This window comes from Bubalus bubalis, chromosome 1 (assembly GCF_019923935.1).
Source record: "Bubalus bubalis isolate 160015118507 breed Murrah chromosome 1, NDDB_SH_1, whole genome shotgun sequence".
Lineage (NCBI taxonomy): Eukaryota > Metazoa > Chordata > Mammalia > Artiodactyla > Bovidae > Bubalus > Bubalus bubalis.
Genome location: NC_059157.1, coordinates 120,638,415 through 120,660,023, shown reverse-complemented (window position 1 = coordinate 120,660,023; position 21,609 = coordinate 120,638,415). Strand labels below are relative to the sequence as shown.

The 21,609-nt window shown below is 37.4% G+C and overlaps 1 protein-coding gene across 4 annotated transcripts in view; it reads right to left on the bottom strand.

Annotated features, from left to right (window-relative positions):
• The window catches only part of FGF12 (fibroblast growth factor 12), a 605,063-nt gene that overhangs the window by 10,078 nt on the left and 573,376 nt on the right, over positions 1–21,609 (bottom strand). For all 4 annotated transcript variants that reach the window (XM_006077304.4, XM_006077303.4, XM_044943560.2 and 1 more), the window contains one exon: positions 15,781–15,979. In XM_006077304.4, the coding sequence (XP_006077366.1) occupies positions 15,781–15,979 (199 nt within the window). The remainder of the gene's footprint in view (positions 1–15,780; positions 15,980–21,609) is intronic.

Here is a 21,609-nt window from a genome sequence, read left to right as displayed (position 1 = left end):
GGACGTGAGTCTGGTTGAACTCTGGGAGTTGGTGATGGACAGGGAGGCCTGGCGTGCTGCGATTCATGGGATTTCAAAGTCGGACACAACTGAGCGACTGAACTGAACTGAAGGATATAGGACTGTGAAGAAAGCTGAGCGCCGAAGAATTGATGCTTTTGAACTGTGGTGCTAGAGAAGACTCTTGAGAGTCCCTTGGACTGCAAGGAGATCCAACCAGTCCATCCTAAAGGAGACCAGTCCTGGCAGTTCATTGGAAGGACTAATGCTGAGGCTGTAACTCCAATACTTTGGCCACTTCACGTGAAGAGTTGATTCATTGGAAAAGACCCGGATGCTGAGAGGGATTGGGGGCAGGAGGAGAAGGGGACAACAGAGGATAAGACAGCTGGATGGCATCACTGACTCAATGCACATGAATTTGGGTGAACTCCGGGAGATGGTGATGGACAGGGAGACCTGACGTGCTGCGATTCATGGGATTTCAAAGAGTCTGACATGACTGAGTGACTGAACTGAACTGAACTGAAGGATATAGGGCTGGTGAGAGGATAGGGAAATCTGAGGAAAACATCCTAGGCCTTCGCTATCTAATACAGTATCCATTTTGCCTATGTGGTCACTGATCACTAAAAATGTGGCTCATCCTAATTCAGAAGTGCAAGAGGGATAAAATAAACAGTGAATTTTAAAGACCACGGTAAAAATTAAATCTCAGTGGTAATGCTTTATATTACTTACATATTGAAATGATAATATTTGAATATACTAGATTGAGTATATTATTAAAATCCATTTCATGTTTATTTTTTATTTTTAAAATATGACTACCACAAAATTTTAAATTACATATTTAGCTCGTATTATATTTCTATTACACAATGCTCTCTTAGAAGAGTTTGCTCTTCTCTGAAAAAGAAGTGTCTTGATTAATGTCAAGAGCTTCCCAGGTGGCTCAGAGGTAAAGAATCCACCTGCCAATGTAGGGGATGTGGGGTTTGATCCCTGGGTTGGGAAGATCCCCTGGAGTAGGAAATGGCATCCCACTCCAGTATTCTTCCCTGGGAAATCCCATGGACAGAGGAGCCTGGCAGACTACAGTCCATATGCTCGCAAAGAGTTGGGCATGACTTAGTACACATGCAGGATTAGTCTCAAAGCTGCCAATTACTATATGATGGGGAGGGGAATTGAGAAAACTTCCTGACCTGATTGACCTGACCTCCATATGCACACTTAGAAGAGACAGAGTATATTGGATTTCTTTGATGGAATGACCTGGTTCACAAAACATTTACTGACCCTTTTAATTTGGCTTAACTATTATTGCATCATTTGGATTCTATTACATTATTTTCTTTTTTCCTCTACTCAAATTCCAATTACTCTTTTGTTGACTGATATCCATAAAGGAATTTGTTTCAGTATTAATTTGTTCATTTATTCTATGAGCAGAAACAAACTGCTTCATACCAGGTGCTCTGTGGCAACTGCAAGAAATAATCTGATTCCTGTCTTCAAGGAGTTCAAGGCTAAGAAAGAGAGCATAGACATGCACACAGATCACAGAGAGGAAAAGGCCATAGCAGAGTTGAATGGGAATGAGTATATAAAATAGCTCTTTAATGTTGATTTAGTCTTGAAGGAGGCAAAGGGTTTAGAGAAGTAGATGGGCTAATAAATAAGAATGAAGGGATGGGACTGCCAGTGGTTAAGAATCTGCCTGCCAATGCAGGGTACACAAGTTCGATCCCTGGTCTGGGAAGATTCCACATGCCACAGGGCAACTAAGCCAGAGCACGACAACTATGGAACCGGTGCTCTAGAGCCCGTGCTCCACAAGAGAAAGCACCACAATGAGAAGCCTGCTCGCCGCAACTGGAGAGCAGCCCCGACTCACCGCAACTAGAGAAAGCCTGCGCACAGCAACAAAGGCCCAGTGCATCCAAAGATAAAATAAAAGAATGAAGGGATGAAGTGCAGGTTGTCTAAGAGAAACAGTGACTATTGAAGCATGAAGTAAAACTGAGGTGATGAGGGATGAGAGTGACCAAGCCAACTTGAGTCAGACCTTCTGAAGTCCAGGAGAGAGGATTTAAACCTGGATTATGATATATATCAGCCTTAATTTGATAGTGAACAAACAGCTAATATGCCCATCAAGTTGAGTGTATAGGGAAAAATCTATTCAATCTCCTTATCTATAAAAGTGTCCAACTATGCTTACATGACATGAATACAGCCAGGCAGGATAGTTAAGAAGAATCAGTCAAATTGAATCTTACTGCATAGATTCCATAAGAAATGGCTGGCAACATTTCAAACTTTTATGAGTTGTTCTGATGCCTTGCAAACACCATCTTAATTTCTTAGGAACAAACCTAGCTGAGGCACTATTACGTATGAGACCAGCTGTGTATCTAATGTATATAGTTGACTCTCTGTATCCATGGATTCTACATCCTCAGAATCAACTAAGGATTGGAAAATACTCAATTAGAAATTCCAGAAAGTTCCAAAAAACAAAACTTGAATTTGTCCTGATCTAGCAACCATTTACACAGTGTTTACATTGTATTAGGTACTATAAATGATCTAGAGATGATTTAAAGTGTCCAGGAGTATATATGTAGTTGCTGCTGCTAAGTCGCTTCAGTCGTGTCCGACTGTGCAACCCCATAGACGGCCTCCTACCAGGCTCTTCTGTCCCTGGGATTCTCCAGGCAAGAACACTGGAGTGGGTTGCCATTTCCTTCTCCAATGCATGACAGTGAAAAGTCAAAGTCAGTCATGCCCGACTCTTAGCAACCCCATGGACTGCAGCCTACCAGGCTCCTCCGTCCATGAGATTTTCCAGGCAAGAGTACTGGAGTGGGGTGCCATTGCCTCCTCCGATGTGTGTAGTATATATATGCAAATACTATGCTATTTCATAGAAGGGACTTGAAGATCTACAGATTTCAGTATCAGCAGGATTCCTAGAATGAACTGCAAATAGTGAGTGATGACTATACTTGATATCTAACGTATTTTAAGTTCCATAATTTTGACTGTAATTGAAAGGTGGGGCTCTCTTGGTTAAGCTAACTAACATACTGACAAGGGCTATCCTTTTGTTTTGTGGGAAGCTTAAGAATAAACAGTAAGTGATAAATCAAGAATTACTAGTTCCACATATGAGAATCCTATATATTTGACTGTACACTAAAAATTAATCACAATTTTTTATAGCTATTGGTACTAGAATTTTAAGTTCTGGTATTAATTTTTCAATTATCCATTACTAAGCAATTGTGAAAAATCTTCAAGAAACATTTCTAGGGAAACATCTAGAAGCTGATCCTCAAGAGTTACATAAATTCTACAGCTCCTAAACTGTGCTTCTCAAATTCTCCTGTCCCATGTAAGTCAAGTTTTTTCATCCCAATAATTGATTCCTGATTTTAATTTGCAGCCGTTCAAAGGATTTTCCCTCACTTTCTATTACAACAAGATATTATTTCATTAGAAAACATATTTATTAGTGTAGGCCTTAGAATTTTTAAAAATCTATCTGACCTTGAATATTTTCTTCCACAGTGCTCTGCTTTATATATTCTATCCACTACAGCTATAACAGCAAAGCTTGATATTCTAGTTATTTTGATAAGGAGTAATTTCTAAATTGAGAATAAAGTGAATGAAACAAAAAATCTAACTTACTATCTTTCTTGTTTTCCCAGCTCCCCAAATCTGTTTCACAGAAACTCAGACTCAGTGCTACCTTAGATTTAACAACTGGAAACAAATTCTCTATGGGAAATTTGGGATGTTACTGTCTAATCATGTATCATTCAGAATCCTATGGGCTTCATTTGTGATACAGGCTTTATTTTTAGTGGGCGTGATTTAATGGCCACCTGTTGTTACAGAACTGATTTCTTTGGTGTTACTTCCCAATTTAACGTCATACTATTTTTACAAGTTTCAATATCCAAAATTCAAGAATGCTTAGTATCCTAATATAACACCTGGCTGATTAACAACGTTACTTCTCCATCACATGGCTCTTCTAGGTTGTCTTGATCATATTTCTTGCACCCCACATAATGTTTTTGAGATAAGTATTATGGTTCCTCTAACACATGTGATATCAATAGTGTCGTTGCTTTTGTTTTAGTTGCTAAGCCATATTCAATTCTTTGTGACCCATGCACTGTAGCCTACCAGGCTCTTCTGTCCATGGAATTTCCCAGGCAAGAATACTAGAGTGGGTTGCTATTTCCTTCTCCAGGGGATCTTCCTGACCCGGAGATTGAACTTACATTTCCTGCATTGGCAGGCAGATTTACTGCTGAGCCACCAAGGAAGCCCTAGTTCTGGATAAATGGTAAAAGGAGATAATGCTTTGAAAAGGGAAGTATTTCTGTATGGCTCTTTAGAACTCTTTCTTCAAATCAGTTTTCTGTTTTTCCTCTTTTCTCATATATGTTTAAATTTCTTTTTCTTCTTTCCCTTCTCCCTCCCCCACCCTTGCTCTTCCTCCTCTTCTTCTGAATGTTTCGTTTTATTCATGTTTTCTTGATTTATAGCACATTGAAGCAGAGGGGTTTATCCCAGGTTTTGGAATAAAAATGAGGCAGAGATTTCATGAGCGAATACTCTTCCTTATTTGCAGACACAGGGACAAGTGAGGGTTTCTAATAACATAACTCACGTTACATATTGTTTTAAGACATGGCATCCATTAGGGACCCTTAGTTCACCCCTTCAGTGTGAAGAGGACACATTTGCATGATCGACACTCATAACTAAGTGACTTGGTGTTCCCATTCTCACAGCTTCCTGAGAGATCGTGCCCATACTTCTATAGAAAGTCCTGCAGTCCTGTTATCAATTAAAATTCTACACTTGGTCATAACAAGACCATAAGCTACCAACCTTATGGTAACATATGGTATTTGTTCTATTTAAATTTTGCTTTATTTTTAAATGCAAGATTGTGCCATTAGAAAAGAAAAAGACCAAACATTATCACTTCATCTTCTCTTTGTAGGTTTAGGTACGGGTCTTTCCAGGATTGACTTTCCACTTAGTACTTTTCTATTATATTCTTTCACTTGTACCTCTGCTGTAAATGCAGTTATCAGAATCAGCAGGTGTCTCTTGCCATTATAATAGCTCAGATTCCCTGTTTGAAACATTTAACATTCAATAGTTGGTTTTATTTTAGTTATCATACATTTAAAGTCTTTACTGAATTAGTTATAAATAAAAAAAAAAGAAAAACAAACTAAAATAATGTCTTTCTTAAAAGTGAAATCCCAGGGGTTGCTGTTATTTATAAATCAAACTATAATAAGCCAGGTTCCAGGTACCATCCAAGGGGTATTCCTCTAAGAAACTGCTGTCTTCTTAACCATTTGCTGTTTTAGTCAGTAAGTCATGTCTGACTCTTTGTGACCATAGGGACTATAGCCCACCAGGCTCTTCTTGCCCATGGGATTTCCCAGGCAAGAAGACTGGAGTGGGTTGATATTTCCTCCTCCAAGGGATCTTCCTGACCCAGGGGTAGAACCTGCATCTCCTGTGTCTTCTGTATTGGCAGGGGGATTCTTTACTGCTGAGTCTAAGCTAATATTAATTGAGCACTTACTCGGTATCTGCACTTTATATACAGTAAGATTATTTTAAATGACCTTAACAGACAGTTTAATCGATCCCTTTCTCAGTTAAGGAAACTGAAGAGCAGAAAGGGTAGTTTGTTTAAGGTCATTCAAGGACATAAACAGAATCAGCTTCAAATTCATGTGTGATTAGCTCCAGAGTTCCTGCTCTAAGCTTATAGTCAAACAGCTTAATGAGTTTGGAGAAAAAACTTAGTTGCTTGGTCTCAGTCAAAATCTTGATTCTAGGGACTTCTCTGGTGGTCCAATGGCTAAGAATCTGTGCTTCCAGTGTAGGGGGCTGGGGTTCGGTCCCTGGTCAGGGAACTAGATCCTTCGTGTTACTTAAAAGTCCCACGTGCCACAACTAAAGATCCCGCATGCCACAATAAGATCCAGTGTAGCCAAATAAATAAATATTTAAGAAAAAATCTTGACCCCAAACCTCATGGGGGTGCTGAGTACTTCGTGGAATCCTCTTCCATTTCTCTAGCCAATTCCCTCTCCCAGTCTTCCTAAGTGACTATTCTATATCTCTCCTTCCTCCTCAAACTCTGAAAACTGCCTCATACCCTCCTTAGACTGAGGAAATAGGCTTGCTTTCTGTCCTTTTCTTTTCTCTTTTTCTCCTTCTCCATTTATCTCTCCCTCTTTCCTTCCCTTTTGTCAGTAACCACACTCTGAATTCACTTAGAAAATAAATGCAGAAGAGAAAGCGTTCATATTTCCACCACAAAAGTTATAACAACCTGCACACATCTGCTTGTGCATATCCTGGCTTCCTGCTTGTTAAAAATGCTTGAACTCTTCCTGTTTCTATTTAAATCCAGTCCTAACTTTGCCACTTGTGTACTTGATCCCATCCCCTCTGGTCAGTGTTACTCAGTGACCCTCTCTCCTATAATACCAATTTCCCCTTCTCCCCCATCAGTCTATAAATATGCTAAACAGCTTTAAACAAACAAACCCCAGCACATAGCCACCACGCTTCTCTCCACCTTGTGCTCCATTTCTCTATTTTCCTTTTATAACAAGACTCCTCAGAAGAGTCATTTAATATTACTTTCTTCTTTCCTTTAACTCTTGTTATAACTTCTATCAACTCCAATTAGACATTCCCACAACTCCTCTGAAATCAATCCTCTCAAGTCACTATTGAATGTATGGTCAGTCCTCATTCAACAGCTTGCTGGCTGCTCTACCAGTATTTGGTAGAGATAACAACTCTAATCTTGACTTCCCTTGTGGCTCAGTTTTGCCTCTTTCTAGTTATATGGACCCAGAGAAGGAAATGGCACCCCACTCCAGTACTCTTGCCTGGAAACTCCCATGGACGGAAGAGCCGGGTAGGCTGCAGTCCATGGGGTCGCTAACGGTCTTTCACAACTGAGTGACTTCACTTTCACTTTTCACTTTCATGCACTGGAGAAGGAAATGGCAACCCACTCCAGTGTTCTTGCCTGGAGAATCCCAAGGACGGGGGAGCCTGGTGGGCTGCCATCTATGGGGTTGCACAGAGTTGGACATGACTGAAGTGACTTAGCAGCAGCAGCAACAGCTATATGGACCTGGGTGAGCTATGTAATCACTCTTAAACTCAGTTTCCTTGTGTTTCAAATTGGGATAATATTCTTAATCTTAATGTTTCCTCCCAAAGTGTCACTGACTAGCAAATGATACTCCTGTTAGGAGGAATGTTGAAAATAACAAAAAATCTTTCAAATGTTTTAAAATTTGTACTTAGCAAATAGTAAATTTGTACACAGTACATAGTACCACTGCTACTGATTATTACTTTTATATTACTACTGGATTCTTATAAATCATTAAAAAGTTGAAAGTTTTGATAATTATGGAAGAACTAGGTGTAAATCCTCGATAGTATTTCTCTGGACTGAAGAGTTGAGACACTTGAGAGGAAGGCAACTGTAATTGTTGCTGATGGATTCTATTTTCCAAATGGAGGCAAGATAATTCCAGTTTCTAAGAAAACTCATAAATGACACTTGATAAAGAACCCCCATGTTATATCAGTTTCCATCAAAGAGGAATGAAATATGACTAATCTTTTTATTACTACCAATTTAATCAAATTTTCCTTGGCGCTCTGTAATTTCCAAGAAGTGGAAAGGTTAGATTGCTCTGTTAGTTAATGTACCATTAAAGAAACTTAATTGTCTTAATAGCAGATCATGGAAGAGTGTGGGCAATTAACAGGAAGCAATTTCACACCTTAATTAATGTCACATAGAATCCCTTTGGAACTGTAGAAGAACTTTAAGTGCTGGTTCAGAAGCAATGCATTGCCAAAGGGATGCACCCAGTGTGCTGTAAATATTTATTATAAAGAGTTAGGAGACATCATGAACAAAAAGATCTGTACCTTCATTTAGAAAGAGATCAGAAGCAGTATTTGTGTGCATGAGAGAGAGAGAGAGAGAGAGATGGAAGAAGAATGTGTCATGGAGACTAGGAGGGCTTTATTGAAGATCAAATTCAAAACCAGAAAAAAAGCTGCTTTGAATGAGTTACACTGGTTTGGGGGAATAAGTTGTCACAGGCTGGCAGAGATCCCACACTCAAAAGATGGAGAGAGAGAGAGAGAGAGAGAGAGAGAGAGAGAGAGATAAAGGCTGCTATTATATTTTCTGTAATGGAAACAATCAGGAGCATAAAAGGTACATTTTTACTACATCTGTTTTTTGTCTTTTAGTATTGTTGGGTCCAAAAGATGATTTTGGAAAAAACAAGCCATCTAGTTTTCTTTCAAGTTAACTGAAATAAAAACATCAAATAATTTGCTATTAGTTATCTTCTCGGTAGTAGCTTTACAAAGTCATGACTCCTGATTTATTCACTTCTTTGGTGTCTTAGTACATAGTTTTTGAATAGATTATTTTCCCTCTAAATTCAATTTTCATTGTCTCTAATACTTTGTTAAATACCATGCCTGACAGCCTTTCTCCAGTACCTAACACAGTAACACAATGTCCAATTTCCAAGGGAAAATGGAAAAGGCACTTTGCATTGATCTGACAGATTTAAGAAATCTAACCTTCTTACAGTGTCTAATCTTCATACTATTTTGGTGAAATAGATGGAATTTATAATCAACCACATTTCCAGAGATAACTTACTTTTAAGTAATAAATTATTTTCTCAAAATTACTTAGTAAATCAGTGGTAAGAGTTTTTTTAAGACATTTATCTGGATTTATTAGTGGCAGAGTCTATTTTCTTCTAATATTTCAATCTTTTCTTTTAAATTTATTTATTTTATTGAAGGCTGATTACTTTACAATATTGTAGTGGTTTTTCCATACATTGACATGAATCAGCCATGAGTGTACATGTGTCCCCCATCCCCCTCCCACCTCCCTCCCCATACCATCCCTCTGGGTCATTCCAGTGCTCTGGCCCTGAGCATCCTGTCTCATGCACCGAACCTGGACTGGCGATCTGTTTCACATATGATAAATACATGTTTCAATGCTATTCTCTCAAATCATCCCACCCTCACCTTCTCCCACAGAGTCCAAAAGACTGTTCTATACATCTGTGTCTCTTTTGCTGTCTCACATACAGGGTTATTGTTACCATCTTTCTAAATTCCTTATGTATGCATTAGTATACTGTATTGGTGTTTTTCTTTTTGGCTTACTTCACTCTGTATAATAGGCTCCAGTTTCATCCACCTCATTAGAACTGATTCAAATGTATTCTTTTTAATGGCTGAGTAATATTCCATTATGTATATGTACTACAGCTTTCTTATCTATTTGTCTGCTGACAGACATCTAGGTTGCTTCCATGTCCTGGCTATTATAAACAGTGCTGTGATGAACTTTGGGGTACATGTGTCTCTTTCAATTCTGGTTCCCTTGGTGTACATGCCCAGCAGTGGGATTGCTGGGTCATATGGCAGTTCTATTTCCAAATTTTTAAAGGAATCTCCACACAGTTCTCATAGTGGCTGGACCAGTTTGCATTCCCACCAACAGTATAAGAGGGTTCCCTTTTCTCCACACCCTCTCCAGCATTTATTGTTTGTAGACTTTTGGATAGCAGCCATTCTGATTGGCGTGAGATGGTACCTCACTGTGATTTTGATTTGCATATCTCTATAATGAGTGATGCTGAGCATCTTTTCATGTGTTTGTTAGCCATCTGTATGTCTTCTTTGGAGAACTGTCTGTTTAGTTCTTTGGCCCATTTTTTGATTAGGTCATTTATTTTTCTGGAATTGAGCTTCAGGAGTTGCTTGTATATTTTTGAGATTAATTCTTTGTCAGTTGCTTCTTTTGCTATTATTTTCTCCCATTATGAAGGCTGTCTTTTTACCTTGCTTATAGTTTCCTTTGTTGTGCAAAAGCTTTTTTAAGTTTAATTAGGTCCCATTTGTTTATTTTTGCTTTTATTTCATTACTCTGGGAGGTGGGTCATAGGGGATCCTGCTGTGGTTTATGTCGGAGGGTGTTTTGCCTATGTTTTCCTCTAGGAGTTTTATAGTTTCTGGTCTTACGTTTAGATCTTTAAACCATTTTGAGTTTATTTTTATGTATGGTGTTAGAAAGTGTTCTAGTTTAATTCTTTTACACGTGGTTGACCAGTTTTCCCAGCACCACTTGTTAAAGAGATTGTCTTTTCTCCATTGTATGTTCTTGCCTCCTTTGTAAAAGATAAGGTGTCCATAGATGTGTGGATTTATCTCTGGGCTTTCTATTTTGTTCCATTGATCTATATTTCTGTCTTTGTGCCAGTACCATACTGTCTTGATGACTGTAGCTTTGTAGTATAGCTTGAAGTCTAATTGATTACTATCAAGTTAATTTCTTAGTGATCAATTTGGCATAATATTTGGTATTACCTCTATTAAGTCCATTTAGTAATTTAACCTAACACTAATGTACAACCATCCTAACAGCAGTAGGAAAGCTAAACATGTAAAATGTTTAATACATTTAATTCCAAGGTGTCAGAATGAGAATTTACTCTATATTAGATTTGTTGTTGTTGTTTAGTTTCTAAGTTGTGTCCAACTCTTTGAGATTCCACTATCTCAAATAATTTGCTCAAATTGGGTTGGTGATGCCATCGAATCATCTCATCTTCTCCCACCCCTTTCTCCTTTTTCCTTCAATCTTTCCCAGCATCAGGGTCTCTTCCAATGAGTTGGCTCTTTGCATCAGGCCCAAAGTATTGGAGCTTCAGCTTCAGTATCAGTCGTTCCAATGAATATTCAGGGTTGATTTCCCTTAAGATTTACTGGTTTGATCTCCTTGCAGTCCAAAGGACTCTCAAGAGTCTTCTCTAGCACTACAATTTGAAAACATCAATTCTTTGGCACTCAGTCTTCTTTACAGTCAAACTCTTACATCCATACATGACTACTGGAAAAACCATAGCTTTGACTATACAGACCTTTGTTGGCAAAGTGATGTCTCTGCTTTTTAATAAGCTGTCTAGTTTTGTCATAGCCTTCCTTTCAAGGAGCAAACATCTTTTAACTTCATGGCTGCAGTCACTATCTGCAGTTATTTTGGTGCCTAAGAAAATAAAATCTGTCACTGCTTCCACTTTCTCTCCCATTTGCCATGAAGTGATGGGACCAGATACCATATTAGATTAGACTTAAAATATATAGATCATAATAATTTGAATATATTTAACTAATTCCTATGGCCAGATAGGATCAAAGTGAGCATAGAAACACCAAGGTCAGTTTAGAACACCAAATCTCAAACCTAGTTGCCATCAAAATTACTTAGAGTATAAAATCTGAATACTTGGGAGATTTGACCTAAGAATTGGTAGCTTTTAAAACCACTCCAGGTGGTTCTGATACTAATGCTTGGAAAAATATGATCTACATTATACTGCTGGAACTTTATTCAGATTCTATTAGTTTAAAGCAACAGTTCTAACAGGCAGAATGGATAACTGTAACTGTTCTAAAGGTGTGTGAGTAAAGGTATGTACATGCTGGTTAGTCTTATCGCCCCACTAGAAAATAAATTGGTAGAAACTGGTAAATGTTCTTTTAGTTCAAATTTAGTATTTCTGTAGCAGTGGCTTTTAACTAATTTAATATTTTAACTAATATTTACTAATTTCGCTTTAGAAAGATATTTCTCAGTCAAGGATTAAGTTCTTGAACCTTAACTCTTGGAAAGCACTCACATTCTTTTCAGGAGGAAGAAATTCGATTCTGAATATCCAACCACCTGCAGGAGCTGAGCAATGAGCTCTTTGAAGGAGGAGGGAGGAGAAAAGGAGGAGATTGTCTCTAGTTCTTTGTCAGAGAGTATTTGGCTTCTATATTTGAAGCTAAAGGGGGAGGTCACCACCAGACAATTTAAATCTGGGGAAGCTACTTATCTGTGGTGTGAACAATGCTTTGAAAGGGCAAAACTAGGAATGGTGAAGCCTGTGCTGTTGTCTAAAATTCCAGGGGAGGGTAAGTACAGGTTGATGTGCAATGTACATGGTAATGGGTTTAAATATCAAGTCCATCCATCTGTCTGAATAGATGCTCTTGCAACCCCTTATTAACACTGCCTATCTTCTAAACACAGGATGGAAGGTGAAGCTGGGAAGGGAAAGGGGCTGGTCCCTAACAATTGCAGAGCCATAGAACCAGTCCTGGACAGCAGGTTTGTATATTTGGCTTGTGAGACAATAACACTTTGTTTAATTAAGCTGCTCTGAACATGGGCTTTGTGTTGTACACAACTGAATCTAATTCTAACATTTACAAGAAGGAATGCTTGGTTGTCTTTTCCACATTTGTACTGAAATGCAGCAAATGTGAAGAATTAAGGCAGCTCTCAAACTCAGAACATGGTAATAGTATACATTCCTGTTATAAATTTGTACATGGTCATTCATACCCAAGAAAAGGCTTCTCTAGCTACAGTGCAGACAGAAGTCATGATTAGGAGGGTTGGTTACAGGTATTTAATTTTGGGGGAGGGCGGGGTATGAAATGCATTATTTATAAAAGGAATAAATAAAACACATGGACTTTTTTACTTTTATGCTTTCATGAATTTTCCAAAATTGTTAATGAGCATGCACTACTTTTATTACAACAAAAAAATCAACTTAAATGTACAAATGACAATGGTTCAATAGTTTTAATAGTTTACGCATACTGCACCTGGAGTGGTTTTGTCTGCTTAATCCCTACCTCCTATCTCAAACGTTCTGAACCTGTCCTAGCCTTGAAGATGTGTTAAAATAACAACTTTCCAATGTCTTCCCTTTGCTGGAAGTGCTGGCTCTTTCTATAAATCTCAATATCATTTCTGGCAACATGTAATATATCATTTTTTATATTAAATTACTGTCATTAGTAAACATACTTAGTACCTCCAAAAATATTAAAAAGTTTTCTGGAGCATATAGTTCTTCCTTGTCTTTGTATTTATCTATTCATTCATCTGTTCATCACTTGTTCACTTATCCAACTGACAGGAATTATTGAATATCTCTCTACAATACGTCAGATATTGTACAAGATACAAGGATATATGAGAAAAATAAAACATCTGTATAGCAATTGTGGAAACAGTATGGAGGTTCCTTAAAAAGCTAAAAATAGAACTGCCATTATTATTGTTGTTCAGTCACTAAGTCATGTCTGACTCTGCAAGCCCATAGACTGCAGCACATCAGGCTTCCCTATCCTTACTATCTCCTGGAGTTTGCTCAGATTCATTTCCATTGAGTCAGTGATACTACTTAACCCTCTCATGCTCTGCTGCCCTCTTCTGCTTTTGCCTTCAGTCCTTCCCAGCGTCAGGGTCTTTTCCAGTGAACCAGCTCTTCCCATCAAGGGGCCAAAGGACAGGAGCTTCAGCTTTAGCATCAGTCCTTCCAATGAATATTCAGGGTTGATTCCTTTAGGATTGGCTGGTTTGATCTCCAAGAGACTCTCAAGGGTCTTCTCCAACACCACAGCTTGAAAGCATCAGTTCTTCTCTGCTTAGCCTTCTTTATGATCCAGCTCTCACATCCATACATGACTACTGGAAAAACCATAACTTTGACTATATGGACCTTTGTCAGCAAAGTGATGTCTCTGTTTTTTAATATGCTGTCTAGATTTGTCATAGCTTTCCTTCCCAGGAGCAAGCCATATGATCCAGCAATCCCACTACGGGGCATATACCCTAGGAAAACCACAATTCAAAATGATGCATGTACCCCATTGTTCACTATGTCACTATTTACAATAAGTCAAAACATGGAAACAATCTAAAGGCCCAACAACAGATGAATGGATAAAGATGTGGTAAATATACACAATGGAATATTACTCATCCATATAAAAGGAACAAAACTGGGTCATTTGTAGAGATGTAGATGGACCTAGAGTTTGTCATACAGAGTGAAGCCAGAAAGAGAAAAACAAATATTGTATACTAATGCATATACATGGACTCTAGAACAATGGTTCAGATGAACCCATTTTCAGGAATAGAGATGCAGATGTAGAGAATGGACGTGTGGACACAGGAGGAGAAGGGGAAGGGACAAACTGGGAAATTAGGATTGACATATATACACTACCATGTGTAAAACAGAGAGCTAGCGGGAAGCTGCTATATAGCAAAGGGAGCTCAACTCCATGTTCTGTGATGATCCAGAAGGGTGAGACGGGGGGTAGGTATACAAGGGAGTTGCAAGAGGGAACTGATTCACTTCCTTGTACAGCAGAAACTAACACAACATTTTAAGGCAATTATACTCTAATAAAGAAAAAGAAATAAAATGTAAACAATGTAATCTAATCATGGATAAGAAGAGACAGAGACAGATTTAATACAATGTGATAATTTCTAGCAGAGAGAAGAAGATACAATAATAAGGTAACAGTGTTTAATTCTACTTGAAGGAAGTCAGGGAGGCCCTCCATAGAAATACTGACTCCTTGAATTAATTTTTTACAAGGTCTGACAGGCATTTCCCAGGCACACAAATAGAATTTTGTCAGAGAGAAGGGCAAAATAACTACATAAAGCTCAAAATAGTAAAAACATTACAAACAGAAAAAAAATGTAGAACAGAAGAAAGTTCTGTTTTGTGTGGTTAAAAGCACAGTGTGTGACGGGAGGTTTGAGAGGGTCTAGAAGCTTTGAATGTCACATTTCCCCCCAGTGCTTTGAACATAGTATTGATTTACCAAGTGTTTGCTGATGGTTACAGTCCTTTGGGATCTATAGGAGGCACTGTGTCCCTACACTGTCCCTTCTAGATATGGGACAGCAAGCCTGGCTAAATCACAGAATAGCAATGCACTATTTGCTCTTTGCAAACAAATCACAAAATAGCAATTTTCTCATTTCTTCAGACAAGGAAGATGAACTAATGTTTTAAGTGATTATAATGTGACTTCTAGAGAAGACTGTGTGTTGGTAAATATCTAGACTACTGCTGCTTTTTCAGTCTGTATTAAAAAGCTTGACTGAATATAGTATATGTGCAGTTACCCCAATGGTATATGTTTGTCCTTCTTAGGGAACAGGTTGCCAAAAATGGGTTTCCTCAGCATTAAATTACTTAGTCCACTCATCAACTGAAATAGATGGGCACCATGTTATATGATCAAGGGAGGGGAAGGCATAGGCTCAGTGGGGAAAGATAAAATTTAAAAACTATAATATTTATTATCACAGTAAACATATATTTTCTTTCTTGAAAAAATACAAAGAAAACTGAATACATCAGATCGTGAAATTTGTTCACAGTAATGTAGCAATTAAGATACAAATATATTTCTAAAAGCCTTGATAAAACTTTAAAGCATTATAATAGTATTATTGGTTTTTCAAGAGTGTAGCCTGAGAAATTAAATCACTGAGTTCATTAAAGAAATAAATTATATTCCAAATGGTCACTGCTACTATTTTTCTACTTTTAAGACATTCTAGCCTCTATATTCAAGCAGTTTTTCTCTAAGTGCTAAGTATTTGCAATAGATTTTTTTTTTAGGAAGTAGTACTATTGTATTTCCTGAATCTTTGTTCTGATCTGCTGCATTAAAAACAATCTCCCCTGAGTGAAAGGACAAAGAGCAGAACTGGCATCAACACACAGATCTGGATCTAAAGAAAAGAAGCTCGGCTCATACCTTCAATAGGTTTTGGTACAAAATGTGATGAGGGCTTGGTTTTCTTCACTCTGTTCCCCTTCATAATCTGACCTTCCTTATTGAGTCCCAAAAACCAAGCTCGGCCTGATTCTTGCTGACGGTACAGTGTGGAAGAATAGATCACATAGTAGTTTTCAAACACAGATTCCTTAAATTTGCATTCTGGAGTGAAAACATCCTGCAGAAAGATAAAAAAGAAGATACAAAAGAGAGAAAGTTTTTAATAATATATCAACAATAAGCCTGAAATATAGGGCCTCTGTTCAGAAAAAAATGAGAAATAATTGCATGTAATTTCTGTTAGCATTTGGTTATAAAGATTTATCACACAAAATCAAGAAACAAGATTTCCTTTCTAAAAAACCTTTTTACTCCACAGAACACAATTGCCCAAGCTTGAATCATTCCTTGGGCTAAACTAATATCATTCAAGATTGTGCTCAAGTCCAAAATTAGACCTCAGTACAATGTTTATAAATTTAAGAGAATGGTTATTTTGCATTTTTATGGCCCTTAGCATATAAAATGTAACAATGGAAATCAAAATATAACACAACCACAGCACATGCAGGATTGAGCAGATGATTTTAAAGGGAGAACCCTATATATTCATAAATCTGTTAAACAGCCAAAGCTTGTAACATAAAGTCACTAGTATACTAGCTGTTTTCTTAATGTCAGTAACTTTCCGATTAACTTCTTTGAAACTTTTTTTTACTTACTAATCAAGATTTCAGGTAAAGATACCCAGGAAAATATTACTATTACATTGTTTGATCTCTAAAGAAACATAGAATGAGCAATTTAGTTCAACAAGGAACCTTAGTAGTCCTCTACCTCATCTCTATCACTTGATTAGTGACCATCAAAAGGTTATATGATTATTATAAAGTTAAACAACAACAAAATAACTGCATCCATGCCAGAACTTGTATTTATTGCTTCCTAATCTCAAGTTCACCTTTTCTGCCTCTTAAGTTCACCTTTTCTACCTGAGTCTTGTTTAGGGGCTTACAATGAGATTTTACAATCAATACAATAAATCAAATTCTAACAAGCCAACTGAACAAAATGCATTTCATGGAAAGAAGAAATTTCTCCCCTTCAAAGAGAAACAGAAGAAAAGCAAATGTGACTGCATCTTCTTCAGTAGTAAACAAGTAAACAGTCCTTCAAGTAAACAAGAACTCTACATGACATATTCACAAGAGTCACCTTTTGTCTTCACTAAGTGCTAGAGGAATCTCTTCCTTGTAACTCTTTCAATCAAAGACGGCAGTGATTTAATGCAGTTCCATATGGGGTTAAGTTACTGAGGAATATGTAGGACTAAAGCTGTTAAAACTATGTCCTTGGAGGTGATTCTTCCAGACTAATTCCATAGATTCATTTGCAAAGAGCTACAGTGATGCATCTACGTGGACAGATGAAGGTCTTTAGTGATAAAGAAACCACTGAAAGGACTCTGTTCATTTTAAATGCTTCAAAAATTATAGTACCAAAAAAATGAGACTAAAAAATATGAGAAAGGAAATGGAAAGGTGGTTTTACACATTAAAATAACAATAATATTTCAATAAAAATTATTATATTGATAATAAAAATATGATGTCACAGAATACTCTGTTGTAAGTAAACTTGGTGGCTTATGAATCAGAGAAACAATTGACTATGTGGTGCCATTTCATATCTGCTAAGATGGCTATATCAAAAGAGATGCATAATGGAAAGTATTGGTGAGGATTTAGAAGAACTACATTCCTCATCCCTCCCTTGCTGGTAAAAATGTAAATAATGCAGCAGCTATGGGAAATAGTTTGATAGTTTCACACAAGGTTAAACATCCAGTTACCACGTGATCTAGTAATTCTACTTCTAGGTATGTATCTGTGAGAAATGAATATACGTCCATATGTGAACTTGTATACAAATATTCATAGGAGCATTATTCATAATGTGGAAACAATTCAAACATCTATTAATGGATAAACATAAACAAATGTGATATATCCATACAATGAAATATTATTTGGCCTTTAAAAAGGATGGGGTACTGACTCATGTGACAATACAGATGAATCTCAAAAACATTAAGCCAGACACAATAGGTCACATGTTGTACGATCCAATGTGTATGAAACATGCAGAACAGGCAAACACAGAGACAAAACATGGATTATGGCTGCCAAAAGCTGAGGAGATGGGTAAATGGAAAATGACAGCTTTCTTGGAGAGACAAAAAGTGTCCTGGGCAGAAGCTTTTAAGGTTAATTAGGTCCCATTTGTTTATTTTTGCTTTTATTTCCAATATTCTGGGAGGTGGGTCATAGAGGATCCTGCTGTGATGTATGTCAGAGAGTGTTTTGCCTATGTTCTCCTCTAGGAGTTTTATAGTTTCTGGTCTTATGTTTAGATCTTTAATCCATTTTGAGTTTATTTTTGTGTATGGTGTTAGAAAGTGTTCTAGTTTCATTCTTTCACAAGTGATTGACCAGATTTCCCAGCACCACTTGTTAAAGAGATTGTCTTTAATCCATTGTATATTCTTGCCTCCTTTGTCAAAGATAAGGTGTCCATATGTGCGTGGATTTATCTCTGGGCTTTCTATTTTGTTCCATTGATCTATATTTCTGTCTTTGTGCCAGTACCATACTGTCTTGATAACTGTGGCTTTGTAGTAGAGCCTGAAGTCAGGTAGGTTGATTCCTCCAGTTCCATTCGTCTTTCTCAAGATCGCTTTGGCTATTCGAGGTTTTTTGTATTTCCATACAAATTGTGAAATTATTTGTTCTAGCTCTGTGAAGAATGCTGTTGGTAGCTTGATAGTGATTGCATTGAATCTATAGATTGCTTTGGGTAGTATACTCATTTTCACTATATTGATTCTTCCAATCCATGAACATGGTATATTTCTCAGCGAGGTGAAAAGACAGCCTTCAGAATGGGAGAAGATAATAGCAAATGAAGCAACCGACAAACAACTAATCTCGAGAATATACAAGCAACTCCTACAGCTCAACTCCAGAAAAATAAATGACCCAATCAAAAAATGGGCCAAAGAACTAAATAGACATTTCTCCAAAGAAGACATACAGATGGCTAACAAACACATGAAAAGATGCTCAACATCACTCATTATCAGAGAAATGCAAATCAAAACCACTATGAGGTACCATTTCACACCAGTCAGAATGGCTGCGATCCAAAAGTCTACAAGTAATAAATGCTGGAGAGGGTGTGGAGAAAAGGGAACCCTCTTACACTGTTGGTGGGAATGCAAACTAGTACAGCCACTATGGAGAACAGTGTGGAGATTCCTTAAAAAACTGGAAATAGAACTGCCTTATGATCCAGCAATCCCACTGCTGGGCATACACACTGAGGAAACCAGAAGGGAAAGAGACACGTGTACCCCAATGTTCATCACAGCACTGTTTATAATAGCCAGGACATGGAAGCAACCTAGATGTCCATCAGCAGATGAATGGATAAGAAATCTTTGGTACATATACACAATGGAGTATTACTCAGCCATTAAAAAGAATACGTTTGAATCAGTTCTAATGAGGTGGATGAAACTGGAGCCTATTATACAGAGTGAAGTAAGCCAGAAAGAAAAACACCGATACAGTATACTAACGCATATATATGGAATTTAGAAAGATGGTAACAGTAACCCTGTGTACGAGACAGCAAAAGAGACACTGATGTATAGAACAGTCTTATGGACTCTGTGAGAGAGGGAGAGGGTGGGAAGATTTGGGAGAATGGCATTGAAACATGTAAAATATCATGTATGAAACGAGTTGCCAGTCCAGGTTCGATGCACGATACTGGATGCTTGGGGCTGGTGCACTGGGACGACCCAGAGGGATGGAATGGGGAGGGAGGAGGGAGGAGGGTTCAGGATGGGGAACACATGTATACCTGTGGCGGATTCATTTTGATATTTGGCAAAACTAATACAATTATGTAAAGTTTAAAAATAAAATAAAATTAAAAAAAAAAAAAAGTATCCTGGGATTAGACTGCACAATTTTGTGGAAAAGAATTGAAGAATATAGTGTAAAAACATGCATTTTAGGGTAGGTGAATTATAAATAATTAAAAAAGAAAAAAATTAAAATGAAAGAATCATAAATAAAAAAGAAAGAATCAGAGCAATGAAGTGACTAGAGAAAGTGAGGGGGGAAAATGAAACTATAGTATATTCCTTGTCTGGCAACACAAAACATCCTAAATTATAGTCCTGTGCTCTGGACAATGGGCTCTCTTATGACTCTGTCTCAGTATTATTAGGACACAGTTTAACAATTGTCAAATATGGGAGTCGAAGTGATTCAAATTAAATTTATAAGATAAATTAAAAGCCCTGGCTTCCTTCTAGTACTAGGTTATAAAGAGTTAGAAAAAGCTAAATATTCACTACAGATTTTACTAGCTCTATTTTAAAAAAAAAATCCAAATAACCCCAAAGCTTTTGTTCAATACTAATGAAGCCTAGATGCTAAGGAACTCTTCAAAACTCAATGAATAAGTTCTACATATAAGATCTCAGACCTTATAACAGGAATTAGGAGAAATATAGGGGGCAAGGAATTGTGTGTAAATACATCTTAGCATACATGTAATACCTATTTAATTCACAGAAATATGAAAATTTGGAGATAGATAGAAAGCTGCTCAGGGATAGTTCAATTTGCTGCCTTTATTTAACAAAGTAATGGAAGCCCATGATGGTGAAATAATTGTTTTATGAGTAGTAGGATATTAGCAGCAGATTCAGACCCTGGGCTAGAACCTGGACTCTGGCTACCAGTTCACTACTTTTTTCCAGTGCCACACAATGCTTCCTTCCTATTTTGCCAAGCCTGCGTAAGGTACCAAGCTGTTGATTGGAGGCAAGCCATCATTAAACCCACGCCCACCTGGTATAGTTACAATGTTGTCTTTCATACATACTCTTATTTAATAAATAGTGAACTTCAAGGTTTCCGTTTAGTTTTACAACTGTTTAAAGTCAGCTTCTAGAAAAGCAAAAGTCCAATTGGGCAGGGACTAAAATACTGGGGCATGAGCCAGTAATTAGGCCTGCGGCACAGACTGAGCCTTAAAATTCTGAGTTGGCAAATGGAGATCCCAGATAGAGCACTCCAGGTCATAATCAGATGTAAAAAGTCAAGTGGAGTATCACATTTAAAATTTTAAAGAGGCGATTCAGAGTCAAAATTCAGAAATGAGGCAGTGATAATATCTGGTTGGTGGCAGGGCAGGGGAACATTTCAGGAGGAAAAAAAAATGGCAAAAGCTTCATGCAGGCACTTCTGTGGGGGCAGAGCCAATCTCCTAGAAATAGGGAGGAAAGCCTTAAGAACACTGAGCCAACTTGGGCAGTCATTCTAAGTGCAACCTTTACAATATGCTCATAATTTTCATTTCAATATAAAGTTGGGCATCAAAGAATTTACATCCTTGTGATTACCACACTATTAGTGTAATGAGAAATCAAGAGTCTTATACTTGAAATAGGAAAATTGGGGTTTTGCTTCCAGACACATACATATTAGCTGTGGGACTTTAGCTAAGTGGTTAAACTTCTTTGAATTTCATATTTTCAATTGTAAGTTATTTTAAGGAAAATAAGATGATGGCTCTGAAAACATGATGCAATGTACTTAGAGAATTAAAAAAAAAAAACTCCAATGCACTTTTAGTCTTAAATTATTTTTCTTATGGCAAGAAAAATAGAATCAATCATGTAACTAGGCATTTAGTTCTGTGTTTTGTCATGTGTGTGTATGCACTTAG